Genomic DNA, 21,215 nt, shown 5'->3' on the forward strand with positions numbered 1-21,215 from the left:
TCAAAGCTTAATACAACCTCACACTCCCTGACTCAAGTAATTCTCTTGCCTCAGCCTCCCAACCAGCTTGGACTATAGGCGCCCATTACCATGCCCAGCTACTTTTCTCTATTTTTTGAGGAGATGGGGGTCTTGCTCAGGCTGATCTCAAACTCTTGGCCTCACGCAATCCTCCCACCTTGGCCCCCTAAAGTTCTAAGATTACAGGCATCAGCCACTGTGCCAGGCCTGAAAGGCAGTAATTTTAAAGCAGGAAAAGCAAAAACATTTAAGGCTTAATTAATACAAGTCAGATTGCTGGCACCTTTACATCCAGAAATAGTTATTTTAAATATTCTTCCAGTAGAGATTGTCCCTCTAGAAAAAAAGACGGTTAACTATTGCAAACTGAAATTGATAAAAATGCTATGAAAAGCAGTACGAGGGCGGTGTCTGTGGCTCAGTGGGTAGGGCACCAGACCCATATGCCAAGGGTGGCAGGTTCAAACCCAGCCCCGGCTAAACTGCAACAACAACAACAACAAAAATAGCCGGGTGTGTGGCGGGCGCCTATAGTCCCAGCTATTCAGGAGGCTAAGGCAAGAGAATCACCTAAGCCCAGGAGTTGGAGGTTGCTGTGAGCTGGGATGCCACAGCACTCTACCCAGGGTGACAATGAGACTCTGTCTCAAAAAAAAAAAAAAAAAGCAATAAGAAAAGGTGCCCACTTAGGGCGGCACCTGTGGCTCAAGGAGTAGGGCGCCGGTCCCATATGCCAGAGGTGGCGGGTTCAAACCTAGGCCTGGCCAAAAACCACAAAAAAAAAAAAAAAAAAGGTGCCCACTCAGAAAAAAACTAATCAATTCCAAAAGAAAACTGAGAAAGAAAAAGCTGTTTGGCTGTTACCATTGCAGTGGTAAACACCCTAAAATTTCTCTTTAGCCACAAAGGAGGAATCTGTGATCCACCTAGATCAGGTACCAATCAGATGACATAACTTTCTGTTAGTTCCTCTGCCCTTAAGTGCCACAGTACTTACCCCATTTGTTATGTTACGCTAGGCATCTTAAAACAAGCTAAGCCGGAATCTAAATTGGTAATTAACTAAAATATATGACTAACTGGCATCCCAACATGCTGAGTAATACTCCTTACTTTTTTTTTTTTTTTTTTGGCCGGGGCTGGGTTTGAACCCACCACCTCTGGCATATGGGACTGGCGCCCTACTCCTTGAGCCACAGGCGCCACCCTAATACTCCTTACTGTACATACTACCAAGAGCTTAAGCTCTAGCAACTGGAAGATTTACTTATGCTCACACCTTTTTCTCTAGAGGTGCCACTATCCAATTCCATAGCCATTAGCTACGTGGAACCTTTTAAAGTTAAATTAAATCTTAAAATTCATTCTTCTGGAAGGAGACAGAAAAAAAAAATACACAACTAGAAATTTAGTTCCTCAGTAGCATTAGCTGTATTTCCAGTGCTCAGCAGCCATGAAGCTACTGTATTACACCAAACATTTTCATCTTTCCATTTTCCACAAATTCTATTGGCTAGTGCTGGTTTACAAAGAGTATTTAATTTATCCATCATATATCTTCAGGCAGTGTAAATAGAAGTACTGGCTTCCCAGGTATTGAACATCCCCAATTTAGATTTTGCATTATTAACAAATATATATAAAATAGGGCGGCGCCTGTGGCTCAGTGGGTAGGGTGCCAGCCCCATATGCCGAGGGTGGCGGGTTCAAACCCAGCCCCGGCCAAACTGCAACAAAAAAATAGCCAGGCGTTGTGGCAGGCGCCTGTAGTCCCAGCTGCTCGGGAGGCTGAGGCAGGAGAATCGCCTAAGCCCAGGAGTTGGAGATTGCTGTGACACGGCACTCTACCAAGGGCAATAAAGTGAAATTCTGTCTCTACCAAAAAAAAAAAAAGGCAAGCCAGAAACAAATATATATAAAATAATTATACTACTATTTTTTTTTTTTTGTAGAGACAGAGTCTCACTGTACCGCCCTCGGGTAGAGTGCCGTGGTGTCACACGGCTCACAGCAACCTCCAACTCTTGGGCTTACGCGATTCTCCTGCCTCAGCCTCCCGAGCAGCTGGGACTACAAGCGCCCGCCACAACGCCCGGCTATTTTTTTGTTGTTGTTGCAGTTTGGCCGGGGCTGGGCTTGAACCCAGCACCCTCGGCACATGGGGCCGGCGCCCTACTCACTGAGCCACAGGCGCCGCCTATACTACTTCTTCAAAAATGTTGGGCTCCATGATACGGATGAAAATTATTATATGATTACTCCAAGATTCTAAACAATGTCTTTAAAATAGTAAAGTAACAATCATTTTGAAATTATAAACATCAGTGCTTTAAAAATACTTGGGCTATCCAAATGTCCTTCAACTGATGAACAGATAAACAAAATGGAGTTTGAATATCCATAAAATATGGTTTTATATCCATAAAATGCAAAATTGTTCAGTTATAAAAAGAATAGATGCTATAATACATATATATGTACGATTTGGACTTTGAAAATATTATGCTAAGCAGCTGGGCGTGGTGGCTCACGCCTGTAATCCCAGCATTGTGGGAGGCTGAGGAGGGAGAATCGCTTGAGCTCAGGAGTTCGAGACTCGCCTTAGCGACAGTGAGACCCCAGCTCATGAAAAAAAATGGAAAAACCCAGCCAGGCGCTGCAGCGAGCACCTGTAATCCCAGCGGCTTCCGGAGGCTGAGGCAGTGGGGTGCCCGCAGCCCAAATCTGAGGTTGTGAGCTACCACGCCCAATGCACTCTGCTCAGGGGCATAGGGTGAGACCCTGTCTCAACAACAACAACAAAAAAATGCTAAGTGAAAAAAGTCAGACATAAGCGGTACCCGTACATAGCTCACTGGGTAGGGCGCTGGCCACATACATTGAGGCTAGCGGGTTCAAACCCGACCCGGGCCAGCTAATACAACAATGACAACTGTAACAACAACAACAGAAATAGCCAGGTGTTGTGGTAGGCGCCTGTAGTCCCTGGGAGGCAGAGGCAAGAGAATCGCTTAAGCCCAAGAGTTTGAGGTTGCTGTGAGCTACAACGCCATAGCAGTCTACCGAGGCTGACATAATGAAACTCTGCCTCAAAAAAAAAAAGAAAAGTCAGACATAAAACACTACATATTGTGTGATTCTATATATATGTATATATATGAAATGTCCAAAAAAAACACCAAATTTATAGAGACAGAAAGTAGATTCATGGTTGTTAAAGACTAGAGGAAGGGAAAAATAGGGAATGATAATTAAAAGGAAGAAGTTTTTTTTAAAAATAAAAATTCTGGAACTATACTTCCCAGAATTACTTTCCCAGTACAGTACCAAATTGGGGTTGATCATAAGAGAAAAGTGCATCAGATTTGAAAGATGAAAGTGAAGGAGCATATATTCCTAATATTCTGAAGGTTATTTGGAACAGGGGTTTTTTAGGGTAAGGGAAATGTTCTAAAATTACACAGTGATGATAGTTGTACAACTCTGTGTTGTACAACTAAGAATCACTGAATTACACATTTTAAAAGGGTAAATTTTGGCTGAGTATGGTGGCTTACTCCTGTAATCCTAGCACTCTGGGAGGCTGAAGTAGGTGGTTTGCCTGAACTCAGGAGATCGAAACAGGGCAACAGAGTGAGACTCTATCTCAAAACAAACAAAAATAAAGGTAAATTTTATATGTGGTTTGTATCTCATGAAAGCTGTTAAAAATTTGCTGCAAATAGGCTGGGTGTGGTGGCTCTCACCTATAATCTTAGCACTCTAGGAGGCTGAGGTGGGCAAATCACCTGAGCTTACAAGTTCAAGACCAGCCTGAGTCAGAGCGAGACATTATCTCTAAAAATAGCCAGGTGTTGTCCTAGCTACTTGGGAGGCTGAGGCAAGAGAATCACTTAAGCCCAAGAGTTTAAGGTTGCTGTGAGCTGTGATGCCACTGCACCCTGCCAAGGGTGACAAAATGAGGCTCTGTTTTAAAAAAAAAAAAAAAAAAAAAAAATTTTTTCTGCAAATAATCAAGGAAGTGCATTTTTTAAAGGACCAGCCCCATATTAGTTTGGCAATGATTTAAGAGACTAGTAACATTCAAAGTTGGTAAAGATATGGGAAAAGTAGAATTCTCATTCATTATTTTTTTTGTTTTGTTCAGCAGGCCCAGGCCAGGTTTGAACCTGCCAACCCCAATGCATAGGGCTGGCGCTCTAACTATTGAACTATGGGTACCCAGCCTTTTACTGTAGAAGACATACTCTGAAACATACTTTCTGAAAATAATTTAATAACAAAATGTTTAAAAATAGAGAAATTCCTGGCTCGGCGCCTGTGGCTCAAGCGGCTAAGGCACCAGCCACATACACCTGAGCTGGTGTGTTCAAATCCAGCCAGGGCCCGCCAAACAACAATGATGGCTGCAACCAAAAAATAGTCCCAGCTACTTGGGAGGCAGAGGCAGGAGAATCACATAAGCCCAAGAGTAGTTTGAGGCTGCTGTGAGCTGTGATGCCACGGCATTCTACCAAGGGTGACAGCTTGAGGCTCTGTCTCAAAAAAAAAAAAAAAGAGAGAGAAATTCCTTTGACTTAATATTTCAACTTTTTTTTTTATTTTTTTGTAGAGACAGAGTCTCACTTTACCGCCTTCAGTAGAGTGCCATGATGTCACAGGACTCACAGCAACCTCTAGCTCTTGGGCTTCGGCGATTCTCCTGCCTCAGCCTCCCAAGCAGCTGGGATTACAGGCGCCCGCCACAACGCCCGGCTATTTTTTGGCCGGGGCTGGGTTTGAACCCGCCACCCTCGGTATATGGGGCCGGCACCCCACTCACTGAGCCACAGGCGCCACCCTTAATATTTCAACTTTAAGAAATTTATTCTAGGGCAGCACCTATGGCTCAGTGAGTAGGGTGCCGGCCCCATATACCGAGGGTGGCAGGTTTGAACCCATCCTAGCCAAACTGCAACAAAAAAATAGCCAGTAGCCTGTAGTCCCAGCTACTTGGGAGGTTGAGGCAAAAGAATCACCTAAGCCCAAGAGCTGGAGGTTGCTTTGAGCTGTGACGCCACAGCACTCTAAAGCGTGACAAAATAAAACTCTAACTCTAAAAAAATAAAATAAAAAAGAAATTCATTCTAAAGAAATAACTGAACAAATGAACAAAAGTACACATATTATACTACAGTAATGGCCAGTTGTGGTGGCTCACACTTATAATCCTAGCAAGCCCGCCAAGACGGGTGGATTGCTTGAGCTCAGGAGTTGGAGACCAATCTGAGCAACAGTGAGACCTCATCTTTACTAAACATAGAAAAATTAGCTGGGTGTCATGGCAGGTGCCTGTTATCCCAGTTATTTGGGAGACTAAGGCAAGAGTATCACTTGAGCCCAGGAGTTTAAGATTGCTATGAGCTATGATGATGCCACAGCACTCTACCCAGAGTGGGAGAGTGAGACTCTTGTCTCAAAAAAAAAAAAAAAAAAAAAGCCTACAGTATTAATTGCAATGTTTTTTGATTTCTTTTGTTTTTTGAGACAGTTTCACTATGTCACCCTCGATAGAGTGCCGTAGTGTCACAACTCACAGCAACTTCAAACTCCTGGACTTAAGTGATTCTATTGTCTCAGCCTCCCAAGTAGCTGTGACTACAGGCGCCCGCCACAATGCCCAGCTACTTTTTGTTGTAGTTCTAGGCCAGGTTCAAACCCACTAGCCTCGGTGTATGTGACTGGTGCCTTAAACACTATGCTATGGGCGCCAAGCCTAGTGTTTTAAATGGTGAAAAACTGGAGCCAACTTTAAAGACCATCAACAGGGAAGTGGTTAGCAAACTATGCTAATCACACTATATGGAATACTATGTAGCTGTTAAGGTAGGGTAGACGTATAAGTAGTACACATGAGAAGATGTTCGCAATATAGTAAGTGGAAAAAAACTGCTTTGCTTAACAGTATGAATAAGAAAGTATGTTTGCCCTAAGGTCTGGAAAAAAATATTTACACCAAATAATAATGATTTTTGGGTAATGGATAATCACTTTCTATATTTTTCATTGTTTCAAACTGTGTTATAACACGCATAATTTATAATTGCATAATATGTTATCATCAAAAGTCATATATGGGATGGATCTGGGCAAAGGCCTTGAGATTGTCTTAGCCCAAAATGAGATTGTGAGATTAATCAGAACCCTTAAAAGCTTTTTTTTTTTTTTTTGTAGAGACAGAGTTTCACTTTATCGCCCTCAGTAGAGTGCCGTGGCATCACACAGCTCACAGCAATCTCCAACTCCTGGGCTTAGGCGATTCTCCTGCCTCAGCCTCCCGAGTAGCTGGGACTACAGGCGCCTGCCACAACGCCCGGCTATTTTTTTGTTGCAGTTTGGCTGGGGCCGGGTTTGAACCCGCCACCCTCAGTATATGGGGCCGGCGCCCTGCTCACTGAGCCACAGGCGCCACCCAGAACCCTTAAAAGCTTTTTGCTTCTGCTCAGAAGAACAGTTTTTTTTTTTAATTTATTTTATTTTTTCTTTTTGAGATAGAGTCTTATTTTGTTGCTCTCAGTAGAGTGGTGTGGAGTCATAGTTCACAGCAACCTCAAACTCTTTGGCTCAAGAGATCCTCCTCCCTCTTGGGGACTACAGGCACCCACTACAACACCTGGCTATTTTTTAGAGATGGGGTCTTGCTCTTGCTCAGGCTGGTCTCAATCTCCTGAGCTTGGTCTCCCACAGTGCTAGAATTACAGGTGTGAGCCATAGTGCCCAGCCCAACGCTGTTATTTTTGAGACAGGTGTCTGCTGGCGCTTCACTTAATGAAAAATTTAATAAACTTTTCTTTACTTCTCCTCAGAAAAAAAAGAAAAATAAGAAAAAGTCATATATGCTTCCATAAATACTAGCTGAGAAAAAAATACCAAGCAAAGAAGAATTTATAAAGTAAGAAGGAAAAAGTATGTCTGAACCCCATAAAATACTATCCCTGGAAGTAGCCATTGTCAAAATTTTGGTTCTTTTGGACCTTTTCCAATATAAACAGTGTATGCTTATAGATGCATAAATATAATTTTAATTTTTCTCAAAAGTGGAATTATATGAAAAAAATACATATAGTAGACCCTCTCTGTAAGTTGACCACACAAAGGACTATAACTAACTGGTCAACATACAGAAGTGGTTAACATAAGGAACTAGGCCAACTGTACTGATGTACATGTAGTACGTTTCTGGTCTATGAAAATTAGGTCAACTTAAGGTGGTGATCAACTATGGAAATTCTACTGTATGTATGTGTGTGTGTGTGTGTGTGTGTGTGTGTATTACATATTTTGAGACAGGTGTTGCTCTATTGCCCCAGGTAGAGTGGAGTGGCAGCATCATAGCTTAGTGCAATTTCAAACTCCTGGACTCAAGTAATCCTCCCACCTCAGTCTCCTGAGTAGCTGAGGCTATAGATGCATGCCACCATGTCCAGCTAGTTTTTCTGTTTTTTATAGAGTTAAGGGCGCACTATGTTGCTCAGATTGGTCTCAAGCAATTCTCCTATCTTGGCCTTCCAAAGTGCTAGCATTTCAGGCACAAGACACCATGCCTGCCCACACTAAATATACATATATTTTTTCAGTCTTTCCTATGATTTATTTTCTCCCTTCACTCATAATAATATGATATCCAAATTTTGTCTTACCTGGTGGGTCTGTAAACACAGGTTTATCCATCCCACTTACAAGCAAGGCAAATGCTGCTTCTTGAAAAGGTCCAACCATGGACACTCTGGTCATCCAACCCAAGTCGCCCCCTTGCCTGGCTTTATCTTCACTATATTGTGCAGCCACTTCACTGAATCTCATTCCAGACTTTAATTTTTCCATGGCTTCCATGATTTTGCCATGTTTTTCACATAGAATGTGTCTGACCTTTACTGCATTGCCACCACCTTTGGGACCTTGAGCCTTCTTGTTAGAAATGTCACTTCCAGAAACTGCTCCCCCTTTCCCTTTTCCAGAACTGGTTTTTCCCTTGGGCGGCATCTTCGAAACTTCTAGTCCAACTCCCACACTAAATATATTTTTATGCAACTTAAATGTTTTTCACATAATATCTAGATTTATCTTGTTCCATGTTAGTATGTTTATGTTTCTATTACTTTTCTTAAATATTGCATACTATTTGATATTATCATTTGGATTGTCTTTTTTTTTTTTTTTTGTAGAGACAGAGTCTCACTTTATGGCCCTCGGTAGAGTGCTGTGGCCTCACACAGCTCACAGCAACCTCCAACTCCTGGGGCTTAAGCGATTCTCTTGCCTCAGCCTCCCGAGTAGCTGGGACTACAGGCGCCCGCCACAACGCCCCGCTATTTTTTGGTTGCAGTTTGGCAGGGGCCGGGTTTGAACCAGCCACCCTCGGTATATGGGGCTGGCGCCTTACCGACTGAGCCACAGGCGCCGCCCTGGATTGTCTTTTTAATCAGAAAAGATGAAACTATTTCTTTTAAAACAAAAACAAACACCTGATGAACTTTGCAACTCATTAGTCTTGAGTGCCCCCTACTGGGGGTACTCACTGACATTAACAGAATACTAAACTATAATAGCAAGAAATAATTCAGGGCGGCTCCTGTGGCTCAGTGAGTAGGGTGCCGGCCCCATATGCCAAGGGTGGCGGGTTCGGACCCAGCCCCAGCCCCGGCCAAACTGCAACAGAAAAATAGCCGGGCGTTGTGGCGCGCGCCGGTAGTCCCAGCTGCTCGGGAGGCTGAGGCAAGAGAATCGCATAAGCCCAAGAGTTAGAGGTTGCTGTGAGCCGTGTGATGCCACGGCACTCTACCCGAGGGCAGTACAGTGAGACTCTGTCTCTACAAAAAAAAAATAATAATAAAATAAATAATTCAAACATAGGGTACTATATTTTTCAGCACATGGCAAAAAAATCTGCAAACTCTTAGAAAAAAATGTATGATTTTAGATTTAAATGATTTTATTGGCAGAGTTCTTTATATTATAGGTATGTTGTAAGGAATACAGAGAAATCAAGTCAAATAGTTTGACCTTCCATCTCATTTCCATACAATGTGTATACTTGTGTCAGTGGTGAGATGGGGTTGCAGAGTAGGAAGTAATGACATAGAGGCAGTTAAAAAAAATAGTTTTGGGTTGGGCAAGGTGGCTTATACCTGTAATCCTAGCACTCTGAGAAGCTGAGGTGGGAGAATCACTTAAACTCAGGAATTTGAGACCAGTCTGAGCAAAAGTAAAACCCCATCTCTACTAAAAATAGACAAATTAGCCACCTGCAGGGGCATGCACCCATGGTCCCAGCTACTTGGGAGGAGGCTGAATCAGAATGATCTTTTGGGCCCATGAGTATGAGTTTGCAGTGAATTATGATGACAACACTGTACTCTAGCCTGAGCAACACAGTAAGACCCTATTTCAGAAAAAAAAAAAGTTTTACCTCACTCTTTTGTATCTTTTCACTTATGTGCTTATATTTAATCTCTCTTTCACATTTCAATCTAGAAGAGTTATTTAGACATTACTCAAACATTTAAGCTGTTTACACTATGTAATTTTCTTTTTACTTATTTTTATATTTTATTTTTGTTTTATATCTGATTAATAGCGCATACAATTACGTTACATTGTTTGCATTTGTAAGGTAAAGCTTAAGTTGTAGTTGTGTACTTCACATAGGAAGTGTGCACACACCTCCATGCTGTTCCTGCTGGGAAGGACTCCCCTTCACACTTCTTGGATTTAATTGAGTTATTATGTAATTTTCTAATCTGAGTCTGTGGTTATATACTTGGTAATAATCAAAGTCTCAAGAGTAAAAGAAAAATAGAGATGTTAGAAAAGGCTTCCCTCTTTAGACAAAGATAACAGTGCAATTATCAAAGGTAACATGTCCTTACCAAAGTTGATTTTTAAAAATGACATATTATTTATGCTTGTTAGTTTATAGGAAAACTGACATACAACATTTATGACTAGAGTTAATTTTTATAGAAACCAAATGAAAACAAAACTGTACTTAAAATGGCATGTCTATATTATTTGCTTTTCATCAAGCAAATTCTATTTTGCTATTCTACATATCATTATTTTATACAGTCTTGATTTTGTTACGTAATTTTCTTCACTGGTAATACTCACAGCTAACTTGTAATTATTTGCAAGGCTGATCATTTGCTGGGCAAGGCCATTTAGCAACCGAGTACGAAGGGACAGGTCATCTATGTCATGACGAAAAGGAAAAGCAATACCATCCACTATTACTAATCGAACCTAAATACAAAAGAGATAATGATATTAGATTAGCTATGAAAAATAAAATAATAAAAGTAGCATCCATTACTGAAAAAAGCTTAAAATCTAGCGTTTTATGTCTGACTCCTCAAAGAATGGTTTTCTTGTGGAAAAGTGGGTTTTTTTGTTTGTTTAAAGACACAGGGTATTGCTCTGTCACACAAGCTGGAGTACAATAGTATCATCATAGCTCACTGCAGCATCAAAATCCTGGGCATAGATCCTCCTGTAGCCCCTGAGTAAGTTGGATAACAGGACATACTACATCCAAATGAGAGTTGTAAATCCATCTAACTAATGCTTTCTGTAGTAATCACTAAAAGTTAAAATGTACTGTGGTTTGATAACATACTAGCTTAAAATAATCCAAAAAGAAAGAAGAAAAATTAAAAGTTTCTTATAACTTGCCAGCATACAAAGTTTTTACTGATAAAAAGCACATTTAAAGTCTTGCTGATCGGGCGGCGCCTGTGGCTCAGTCGGTAAGGCGCCGGCCCCATGTACCGAGGGTGGTGGGTTCAAACCTGGCCCCGGCCAAACTGCAACCAAAAAAATAGCCGGGCGCTGTAGCGGGTGCCTGTAGTCCCAGCTACTCGGGAGGCTGAGGCAAGAGAATCGCCTAAGCCCAGGAGTTGGAGGTTGCTGTGAGCTGTGTGAGGCCACGGCACTCTACAGAGGGCCATAAAGTGAGACTCTGTCTCTACACACACACACACAAAAAAAGTCTTGCTGATCCTAGCACTCTGGGAGGCCAAGGCGGGTGGATTGCCTGAGCACACAGGTTCAAGACCAGCCTGAGCTAGAATGAGATCCCATCTCTAAAAATAGCCGGGCGTTGTGGCAGGCATCTGTAGTCTCATCTACTAGGGACACTGAGGTAAGAGAATAGCTTGAGCCCAAAAGTTTTGAGGTTGCTGTGAGCTGTGATGCCAGACCACTCTACTGAGGGCTATAAGTGAGACTCTGTCTCAGAAAAGATAAATAAAAATAAAGGCTTGGTGAAACAAATTCCTCAGTTAAGGCTCGGTGCCTGTAGCTCAAGCGGCTAAGGCGCCAGCCATATACACCAGAGCTGGCAGGTTCAAATCCAGCCCGGGCCTGCCAAACAATGACAACTACAATCAAAAAACAGCCAGGCGAGGGGCGGCGCCTGTGGTTCAAAGGAGTAGGGCACCGGCCCCATATGCCGGAGGTGGCGGGTTCAAGCCCAGCCCTGGCCAAAAACTGCAAAAAAAAAAAAAAAAAAAAATAGCCAGGCGTTGTGGCAGGCACCTGTAGTCCCAGATACTTGAAAGGCTGAGGCAAGAGAATCACTTAAGCCTAGGAGTTGGAGATTGCTGTGAGCTATGATACCACAGCACTCTACCCAGGGTGACAGCTTGAGGCTCTGTCTCAACAATAACAAAAAAAGAAATTCCTCAGTTAAATATACCAACTTTACCTTCAAGTTTCTTTTTTGTTAAAAACAAAAAACAAAAACCGCCACACCGGCTCAGTGCCCATAGCACAGTGGTTATGGTACCAGCCACGTACAACAAGGCTGGCGGGGTTTGAACCCAGCCTGGGCCAGCTAAACAATGACAACTGCAACAAAAAAAATAGCTGGGCATTGTAGCAGGTGCCTGTAATCCCAGCTACTTGAGAGGTTGAGGCAAGAGAATCACTTAAGCCCAAGAGTTAGAGGTTGCTATGAGCTGTGACGCCATAGCACTCTACTGAGGGTAACATAGTGATACTCTGTCTTTAAAAAAAAAAAAACACACCCACACCTTCAAATATTAAATTATGGCTGGGCTCAGTAGCTCACATGTGTAATCCGAGCATTTTGGGAGGCCAAGGTAGAAGGACTGCTTGAGGCCAGGAGTTCAAGATCAGCTTGGACAATATAGTAAGACCCATCTTTTAAAAAAAAAAAGGAAAATTATATAGGCAAAATGAAGCTGTGTAGGATAATATTTAGAAATAAACTTATCCTACATCAAGCACACAAAGTAAATTCAGTGTGAGTTTAAAATGACATGCTTTTCTTCCAGAGGCTTAAGAGGCTTGGACCCCCCCTGGGTTACTCACAGAGTTAGGCTTTTTCGGAATTGTAAAATTCCTTAGGCCTTTTCTCTGAAGCAGTACACCCCGTGAAGCCTGAGATCCAAGGGCATGCCGCCCGGGCCAGAGGGTTGACATATGTTAACAACATATTGTCAGAGGTCTATAGGTGCTCTGCCCTGAAGGAAGGTCACAGTCATTACTTCATACTGAGTAAACTGAGTGAATGCTTGAAGATATTCTTCTATTAACTCTGTTCCCCTATAGCTGTTTTCGTCTTTGTGCCCTGCTCCGAAAACTAGTCACTGTTTAGAGGAAGAGATTTACTACACAAGTGGTTACATTGATATGATAAATATTTCAAGTTAAAATTCAGCTAATAGATAATGGATTAGGTGTGTACGTGACTGGAAGAGTACAAAACTTAAACTTGGAATAAAGAACTTTGCTATATGCCATCCCACGGTGTACAGTCTGTTTCTTGACTTAATAATTACAGGAGCGAGTTTACACCTACAGCAAAGCTGCTGCTCGTTCGCGTCTCGGGTCACGCAACAAGCTGGGCATGGTGACTTGTTCTTATAATTCTAGCACTTTATATGAAATAGCTAGAATAGGTAAACCTATAGAGACAGAACATTGATTGCCAGGGGTAGGGGGGCAAAGAAAAAAAGGGAGGAACTACTTACTGGGTAGGGTTTCATTTTGGGATAATGAAAATACTTTTGTATCATAAGTGGTAGTTACATAACACTGTGAATAATTATTAACGGTACTGAAATATTCACTTTAAAAGAGTGAATGTTGTTACATGAATTTCATCTCAATAAAAAATCAAATCAAGGAAAACTTTCTGTAAGAATTGACTGGCTATATGGAATTTACAATAAAGAGTACTACACACTTTATCATTACTTGTAAATTGTGTGCCAAACACCCTCTACATCAGCAAAATTTGTAATAAATTTGTGTGTATGTGTACATATGTATATGCACATTTTTCCTCAGAAAGTCAGCACTGAACATTTACCGGCACACGGATGGAGAGGTAAGAAGAATCAGAACATGTAGATCTTTTTTTATTTATTTATTTATTTATTTTTTTTGTAGAGACACAGTCTCACTTTATTGCCCTCGGTAGATGCCGTGGCATCACACAGCTCACAGCAACCTCCAACTCCTGGGCTTAAGCAATTCTCTTGCCTCAGCCTCCCGAGTAGCTGAGACTACAGGCGCCCGCCACAGAGCCCAGCTATTTTTTGATTGCAGTTCAGCCGGGGCCGGGTTTGAACCCGCCACCCTCGGTATATGGGGCTGGCACCTTACCGACTGAGCCACAGGCGCCGCCCAGAACATGTAGATCTTATATATTTATTCAATGGTTCTCAAAAAGCAGAGGTGAGGCTGAGCATGGAGGCTCATGCCTGTAATCCCAGCCCTTGAGAGGCCGAGGTGGGTGAATTGCCTGAGTGCACATGTTGGAGACTAGCCTGAGCCAGAGTGAGACTAGCTGGGCGTTGCAGCGGGTGCCTGTAGTCCCAGCTACTTGGGAGGCTGAGGCAAAACGATCACTTGAACCTAAGAGTTTGAGGTTACTATGAGCTATGACGCCATGGCACTCTACCAACAGTGAACAAATGAGACTCTGTCTCAAAAAAATAAAAAAAGTATAACTATCACTATTCATAGATAAAAAAATTTTATATACCGAAAATCTTAAAGAATCTACAAAAAAACTATAGTCATGTGCCTACATAATGCTGTTTCATTCAACAATGGACAATATATTCAATGGTCCCATAAGATTAAAATGGAAAAGATTCCTATAGCTGTCATACATCACATGCATGTGTTTGTGGTGATGCTGTTGTGAACAAACCTACTGTGCTGTCAGCTATACAAAAGCATAGCACATATAATTATGTACATTACATATAACTTGATAACAACCATGTTACTTGTTTATGTATTTACTATATTATACTTGTTTTCATTATTATTATTATTATTATTATTTTTGAGACAGAACCTCAAGCTGTTGCCCTGGGTAGAGTGCTGTGGCATCACAACTCACAGCAACCTCAAACTCCTGGGCTCAAACGATTGTCCTGCCTCAGCCTCCCAAGCAGCTGGGACTACAGGCACCTGCCACAATGCCTGGCTATTTTTGGGGGGGCAGCCGTCATTGTTGTTTGGCGGGCCGGGCTGGATTCGAACCCGCCAGCTCAGGTGTATGTGGCTGGCGCCTTAGCCACTTGAGCCACAGGCGCCGAGCCACTTGTTTTCATTATTTTAGTGACCTCTACCTATAAAAAAAAAGTTCATTGAAAAACAGCCTCAGGTAGGTCCTGCAAAAAGTATTCCAGAAGAAGGCATTGTTGGGTTGGCGCCTGTAGCTCAAGCTGCTAAGGTGGGTTGAAATCCAGCCCGGGCCTGCCAAACAATGACAACTGCAACCAAAAAATAGCTGGGCATTGTGGTGGGTGCCTGTAGTCTCATCTACTTTGGAGGCTGAGGCAGGAGAATCGCTTAAGCCCAGGAGTTGGAGATTGCTGTGAGCTGTGATACCATAGCACTTTACCTGGGGTGATAGCTTGAGGCTCTGTCTCAAGAAAAAAAAAAAAAAGAAGGCATTGTTAACATAGGAGATGACAGTTACTGCCCCTGATCCTTGCAGTGGGACAAAAATGTAGAGGTGGAAGATGATGATATTGATGATCCTGACCCTGTGTAGGTATAGGCTAACGTGTTTGTCTATGTCTTAGTCTTTAACGAAAAAGTTTAACAAGTAAAAAGGAAAAATAATTTAAAATAGAAAGTTGTTTATATTCCATAATAGAGCCAAAAAGAAAGAAAAATGCTTATAAAATAAGGATATAAAGAAAATATTTTTGTATAGCTATACAAAGCATTTGCATTTTAAGCTAAGTGTTATTACTTCAAAAGGGTCAAAAAATTTAAAATTCAGTTTATATAAAGTAAAAAAGTTATAGTAAGCTAAGGTTAATTTATTGCTGAAGAATAAAAAATATTGTTTTGGGCAGGGCATGGTGGCTCACGCCTATAATTCTAATACTCTGGAAGGCCGAGGAAGGAGGATCGCTTGAGACCAGGAGTTTGAGGTTGCTGTGAGCTAGGCTGACACCATAACACTCTAGCCTGGGGAAAACAGTAAGACTCTGCCTTAAAACAAACAAAATACATATGTATTTTTTTCTTAGTGATGGGGTCTTGCTATGTTGCCTTTGCTACAGGCTGGCCTTGACCACCTGAGCTCAAGGGCTCAAACACATTGTACCCAGCTAGAAAGAAAAAAAAATTTTTTTTTTTTTTTTTGTAGAGACAGAGTCTCACATACCACCCTCAGGTAGAGTGCCGTGGCATCACACAGCTTACAGCAACCTCTAACTCTTGGGCTTACGCGATTCTCTTGCCTCAGCCTCCCGAGCAGCTGGGACTACAGGCGCCTGCCACAACACCCAGCTATTTTTTTGTTGCAATTTGGCCGGGGCTGGGTTTGAACCCGCCACCCTCGGCATATGGGGCCGGCGCCCTACTCACTGAGCCACAGGCGCCGCCCAAAGAAAAAAAATTTTTAATAAATTTTGCATACCCTAAGTGTACAATGTTTATAAAGTCTATAATAGTATACAGTAATGTGCCAGGCCTTCACATTCACTCACTACTCACTCACTGAGTGTGACTTTCAGTTCTGCCAGCTCCGTGCATATAAGTACTCTACAAAGGTACTCTATTTTTAGTCTTTTACGCCATATTTTACTGTACTCTTTCTATGTTTAGATATACAAATGCCTACTATTGTTTTCCTATTGCCTATAGTGTTCAATACAGTAATATGCTGTACAGAAGTATAGCCTAAAAGGAATAGGCTATCCCACATAGTCAGGTGTGTAGTAGACTAGACCATCTCGGTTTATGTAAGTATATTCTATGTTTACACAATGAAATTGCCTAATGACTCAAACAAATTCACAAATTTGTAGTATATAAGATCAAAATACAAAAATCAGTTATATGGGCCAGGTGTGGTGGCTCACGCCTGAAGTCCCAGCCCTGTGGGAGGCTGAGGCAGGTGGATTGCCTGAGCTCAGAGGTTCAAGACCAGTATGAACAGCAGTGAACCAGAGTAAGACCCCATCTCTACTAATATCAAAAACATTGCCAGAGGAAGAAGAAAATGAACAACAAAAAAGAGTACTTCAAACGAAGAATGAACAAGGAAGCTGAAATTAAAAAAAAATTTTTAAAAATCAGTTATATCTTTCTTTTTTTTTTTTATGGTGGCAAATAGTGATATTCTTTAATTCCAGCCAGTTTAAATAGTCAGCTAGTCACGTACACACTGTTATTCTATAATCACACAATAGCTTTACAAAACATATGGTAAAATCTGATTAACCTTTTCTTGGTGTCTGCTGATTAACTGATATATATTTTTCTAACCCAAAAATAACTATCACGAGTCATATATCAGCTGCTTTGCTCGTGAGCCGATAAGCCACACGACCACAATGAAGAAAGAGTAGAATGTTCCTTTAAATCTCTGGAAACTCTTAATGACCTGAGGGGCAGAAACTTAGTATCTCACTTAACCATGGTCCAGAGGCCATTCGGCTTATTGATAACATGAGTTACATGCATCAGCCTCTGGGCTGTATCTCTGGGAGTGGAGTTTTCTGCTCCAAGCCCCTAGGCTTAATAGCCACATATTGAGGGTGGCGCCTGTGGCTCAAGGAGTAGGGCGCCAGTCCCATATGCCAGAGGTGGTGGGTTCAAACCCAGCCCTGGCCAAAAACCACAAAAATAAATAAACAAATAAATAAAAAATAGCCACATATTGAGGCAGTCAAGCCTGCAACAAAAACCTTGGTCAGTGAGAATTCAAAACTGCTTTTCTCAGGCAGCTTGAGCACAGAGCATATAGACTTTTAGCCTATATCTCCCCTTTCTTCTTCTGACAAGTAGCATTTAAATTGGTCATCATCAAAGCAAAAACAGCTGCGTGTCTTTCATTATCTTTTCTATTTTGATTAACTCTTCTACAAATAATATATAAAATTAAACTTAAAATTAACAACAAAGTGAATGAACGGACAGAACTCCCAATAAGCCCATGTATCTTCGGCATGGGGTTCATTTGTTCAATCTTAGAAAACTGAATCACCATCTATCTTTTTTAACATGTTTTGGAAAGTAGAATACACCTCATGCTATAAATTTACAATTTCAGTGGTCAAATGATTTAACAAATGTTTTTTAACTTTCTCCCAAGGAACTTAGTTGCATCATACACGACATGGGTTATACAAAATGTTTTCATATTCCAATCACATTTAAATCTGACTTGTTTCTTTAAACTAACCAATTCATCTCCAAGCATTACAACAGCTTGTTCAAGATCTGATACCTCATTATACAATTCTGTTTCTATCTGTTTTTGAGCAGTCCATAATTGTTCAGAGTTCTTGTGCCAATCAGCAACAAAGTTTTGTGTTTTGACCTCTTGAGTCAGTGTAATATCAGCAGTGGCAGCGGTAGCAGTCACAGCAATGATCCCCAAGATGGCAGCTATCAGTAGCCTGATAAAATGCTTGCTCCTCTTCAAAATGTGATCTGCTAGCAACTGCAATACGGACAGGGTAGGTGATTCTTGTCACTGATGAGCTAGGTTGATTGGAAGCCACATGCCAGTTAGTGCTTGTAGCAAAGGATCAAAACTGACAGAATTATTTATACAAGTGAACATTTGACATTTTGGACAAAAAAATCTCTCTTGTGGTTTTATTCCAAGTAATACTGCCTTTCAGCCACACAAAAGGCGATTGTAAACAAGCTTGAATATATCTTTTTTTTTTTTTTTTTTGTAGAGACAGAGTCTCACTTTATGGCCCTCAGTAGAGTGCCATGGCATCACACAGCTCACAGCAACCTCCAACTCCTGGGTTTAAGCGATTCTCTTGCCTCAACCTCCCGAGTAGCTGGGACTACAGGCGCCAGCCACAATGCCCGGCTATTTTATTTTTGGTTGCAGTTCAGCCGGGGCCAGGTTTGAACCTGCCACCCCCGGTATATGGGGCCGGCGCCTCACCAATTGAGCCACAGGCGCCGCCCAAATATATCTTATTTCTTTTACTTCAAATTTCATTTCAGAATGATGAGTTCCAGAATGTTGATATAAATCTCTTGTCCAAGCTTTAATGGGTTGCAAGGTAGCAGCAACCTTCCATAGATGACTTTGTTTAGATTAAGTTGCTATCCCAGGAGAAGGGGGGAAAAAAATCCACCATTACTCCATTTCATTGTACCAGACAACACCACACTTACTTTGTCCTTATTAAAAGGAAATTTGTATCTATCCAATGGTAAATTAAATGGGACTGACTTTCCTGAAGCATCTACTAAAGTGACCATTGGTCCTCAGTCCACAACTTCACCATTCGTAGTGTTAACCAACATAAAAGGAAACTTTCCTTTACATTTAGTCCAATGAATCCAGTCTTAATTTCATTAAAGGAGTACAAGAACAAGGTGGCCATTTAGTGTTAACTAAAGCTTTACCAGTATTATTCCTAGGTAAAGAATAAGCAATTAACATTAACATTTCTTGCACCATATTTTTAGGATATGACTGATTGGGTTTGTGATCAAAAGTACTGATCCAAGATTGTAAAGCTAAATCTAAATATTGTGACTTACGCACAAAGCAAATAGGGGGACCAGTTACTCCAGTGGCGTAATTAGCAATTACTATGCCTTCTTCCTCAGGCTTAAATGGCCTTCTGGTATCATAAGGACTTGGGAGCCATGATGAGTCATTAACATATATAGTCACAGTAGGTTCCAACCAACTTACCCCTCTTAATATAAGAGGGCTGGGGACAAAAGTCCAATATTCAAATTTTTGTCTGGAAGCTGGAGCAAGAGTAATAGCTAACATGGCCCAAAAAAGAGTGGCAGGTATAAATTCTTGCCGGGGCTGCATAACCACTTATTTAGCTTTATTACCCAGGCGTTGTAATTGCTCCATTGTTGCCAGTTTTGGATTCTTCCTGCAGTGGATTCCTCGTAGTCTCCGCCTTTTGATCTTCTAGGTTAGAGACATTCTTTGAAACCGGGACATTGTCTCCCTCAGGCGATTCTTGTCTTTCCCCATTATTGACTGGAGCTTGATGTAGCTTCAAATTCCTATCTCAAGTGAATGCCAGAAATAGTCCCGAGTTTCCAAAAGAAGGCGGCTGTCCCTCATCTCTGAGTCCACGAAGCTGCGCACTCTCATCCAATGTCTTCTGCGGATCCTGCCGACTATGCCAGAAATGTGGTGCGAGGGATCGTGGAGTGACTGGCGTCACAGGTGTAAAGCCCGCTCAAATACGAAAGTGCAGTCATGAATCTCTCCATAGTAATAGAACAAGAGCTCAACATCAACATCTAAGCATTGGGAACCTTTTCTTCCTTTCTTTTTTTTTTTTTTTGGTTTTTGGCCAGGGCTAGGTTTGAACCCGCCACCTCCGGCATATGGGACCGGCACCCTACTCCTTGAGCCACAGGCGCCACCCCCTTTCTTTTTTTTTAAGAGACAAGATCTCACTATGTTATTCAGGCTGGAGTCCAGTGGCACAATCATAGCTTACTGCATCCATAAACTTCTTGGCTCAAAAGATCCTCTCACCTCAGCCTCCCAAGTCTCAAACTCCTGGCCTCAAGTGATCTTCCCACCTCAGCCTCTCAAGTAGGGTAGACTATAGGTAAACCTCACTGAATTCCAAAAAAGTATTTAGAATATAAGTACGGGAGCATTACTGTACGTGTTCATAATAACAGAGCAAATTTCTTATTTTCTATTTTCACAAAAGAGGTTCTTAGAAGATGTATCTACATCTCCAAGGGATCTTTTTTCTAAACCGAGGCACATACATGATACCACTTTGCAACTGAAGGGGTCCAAAATATGCCACTATGACAATAAAAACAATTTTGAGCTGAGAGCATTAGAGTTACTGAAATTCCTTATCTGCCTAAAAGCAGAGCCTCTCAAAAGAACTCAATTAAATCCCTCAGTCAAGAGGAGAAGTCTGCACACGCCCAAACAGGCATTGTCACAAAACTATCACATCTCCTATCCTCCTAAGGGTCCATTCACTGGGGACATAAAGGGACCACTAGGAGAAAAGTCCGACCTCTTAGATAAGAAAGTTTTAAAAGGCCCTGAAGTAAACAGTTCCAGTTGTGACTCAGTTAACCAAGTCCATAAAATAGAGTTTCTAGCTTATAACACAAAGTGGGGGGTAACGGTTAGTTACAGAACAATGCACACCATGAATACCACAAACGTCACAAGACTAACAGTCACGAACAAAACAGCAGGTAGAAATAACTGCTAAAAAGAAAAGCAGTTATTTTTCAGGTTTATCAAACACCTCCAAAAATACTTGGTTAGTTACATTTCAGTAGTTTGACCCATACCTTTGAATGTTCTGAAAGGAAATCTGGAAGGAGATAAACTTGGGCCAGTAGCTCTGTGTAGTCATGACAACGAAAATAATAAATATGCGAAAGAATATTTTCAAGAGTAAAATCCTCCAAAGCCTTTTGGTGTTCTGAAATAAACAACAAAACAATCTTAAAATAATTAGTTTTACTGGGCAGCGCCTGTGGCTCAGCGGGTAGGGCGCCGGTCCCATATGCCGCAAGTGGCGGGTTCAAACCCAGCCCCGGCCAAATTAAAAAAAATAAAATAAAATAATTAGTTTTACTGTTTTGATATGCTGACAATTATAGGAAAACAATATATATACATATATTTTTTTTTTGAGACAGAGTCATACTAT

At 41.5% G+C, this 21,215-nt stretch overlaps 2 protein-coding genes across 6 annotated transcripts in view; both read right to left on the reverse strand.

Moving 5' to 3' along the window:
- The window catches only part of RAD51C (RAD51 paralog C), a 51,474-nt gene that overhangs the window by 18,863 nt on the left and 11,396 nt on the right, over positions 1-21,215 (reverse strand). For all 5 annotated transcript variants that reach the window (XR_008375529.1, XM_053569118.1, XM_053569116.1 and 2 more), the window contains exons 4-5: positions 20,851-20,984; positions 10,171-10,302 (exon numbers count right to left, since the gene is read on the reverse strand). Coding sequence is in view for 4 of the 5 variants with exons in the window: in XM_053569118.1 (XP_053425093.1) it covers positions 10,171-10,302; positions 20,851-20,984 (266 nt within the window). In the remaining variant the exon portion in view is untranslated. The remainder of the gene's footprint in view (positions 1-10,170; positions 10,303-20,850; positions 20,985-21,215) is intronic.
- Positions 7,525-8,043, reverse strand: LOC128570148 (peptidyl-prolyl cis-trans isomerase NIMA-interacting 4-like). Its single transcript, XM_053569124.1, has one exon. It carries the CDS (start codon positions 8,041-8,043, stop codon positions 7,651-7,653), a length of 393 nt encoding a protein of 130 aa, XP_053425099.1. The 3' UTR covers positions 7,525-7,650.

Source organism: Nycticebus coucang, chromosome 18 (assembly GCF_027406575.1).
Source record: "Nycticebus coucang isolate mNycCou1 chromosome 18, mNycCou1.pri, whole genome shotgun sequence".
NCBI classification, from domain to species: Eukaryota; Metazoa; Chordata; class Mammalia; order Primates; family Lorisidae; genus Nycticebus; species Nycticebus coucang.

Excerpts from the sequence above, each read along its gene's own strand:
- LOC128570148 (XM_053569124.1), bottom strand. The coding sequence starts at position 8,043 with ATGCCGCCCAAGGGAAAAACCAGTTCTGGAAAAGGGAAAGGGGGAGCA.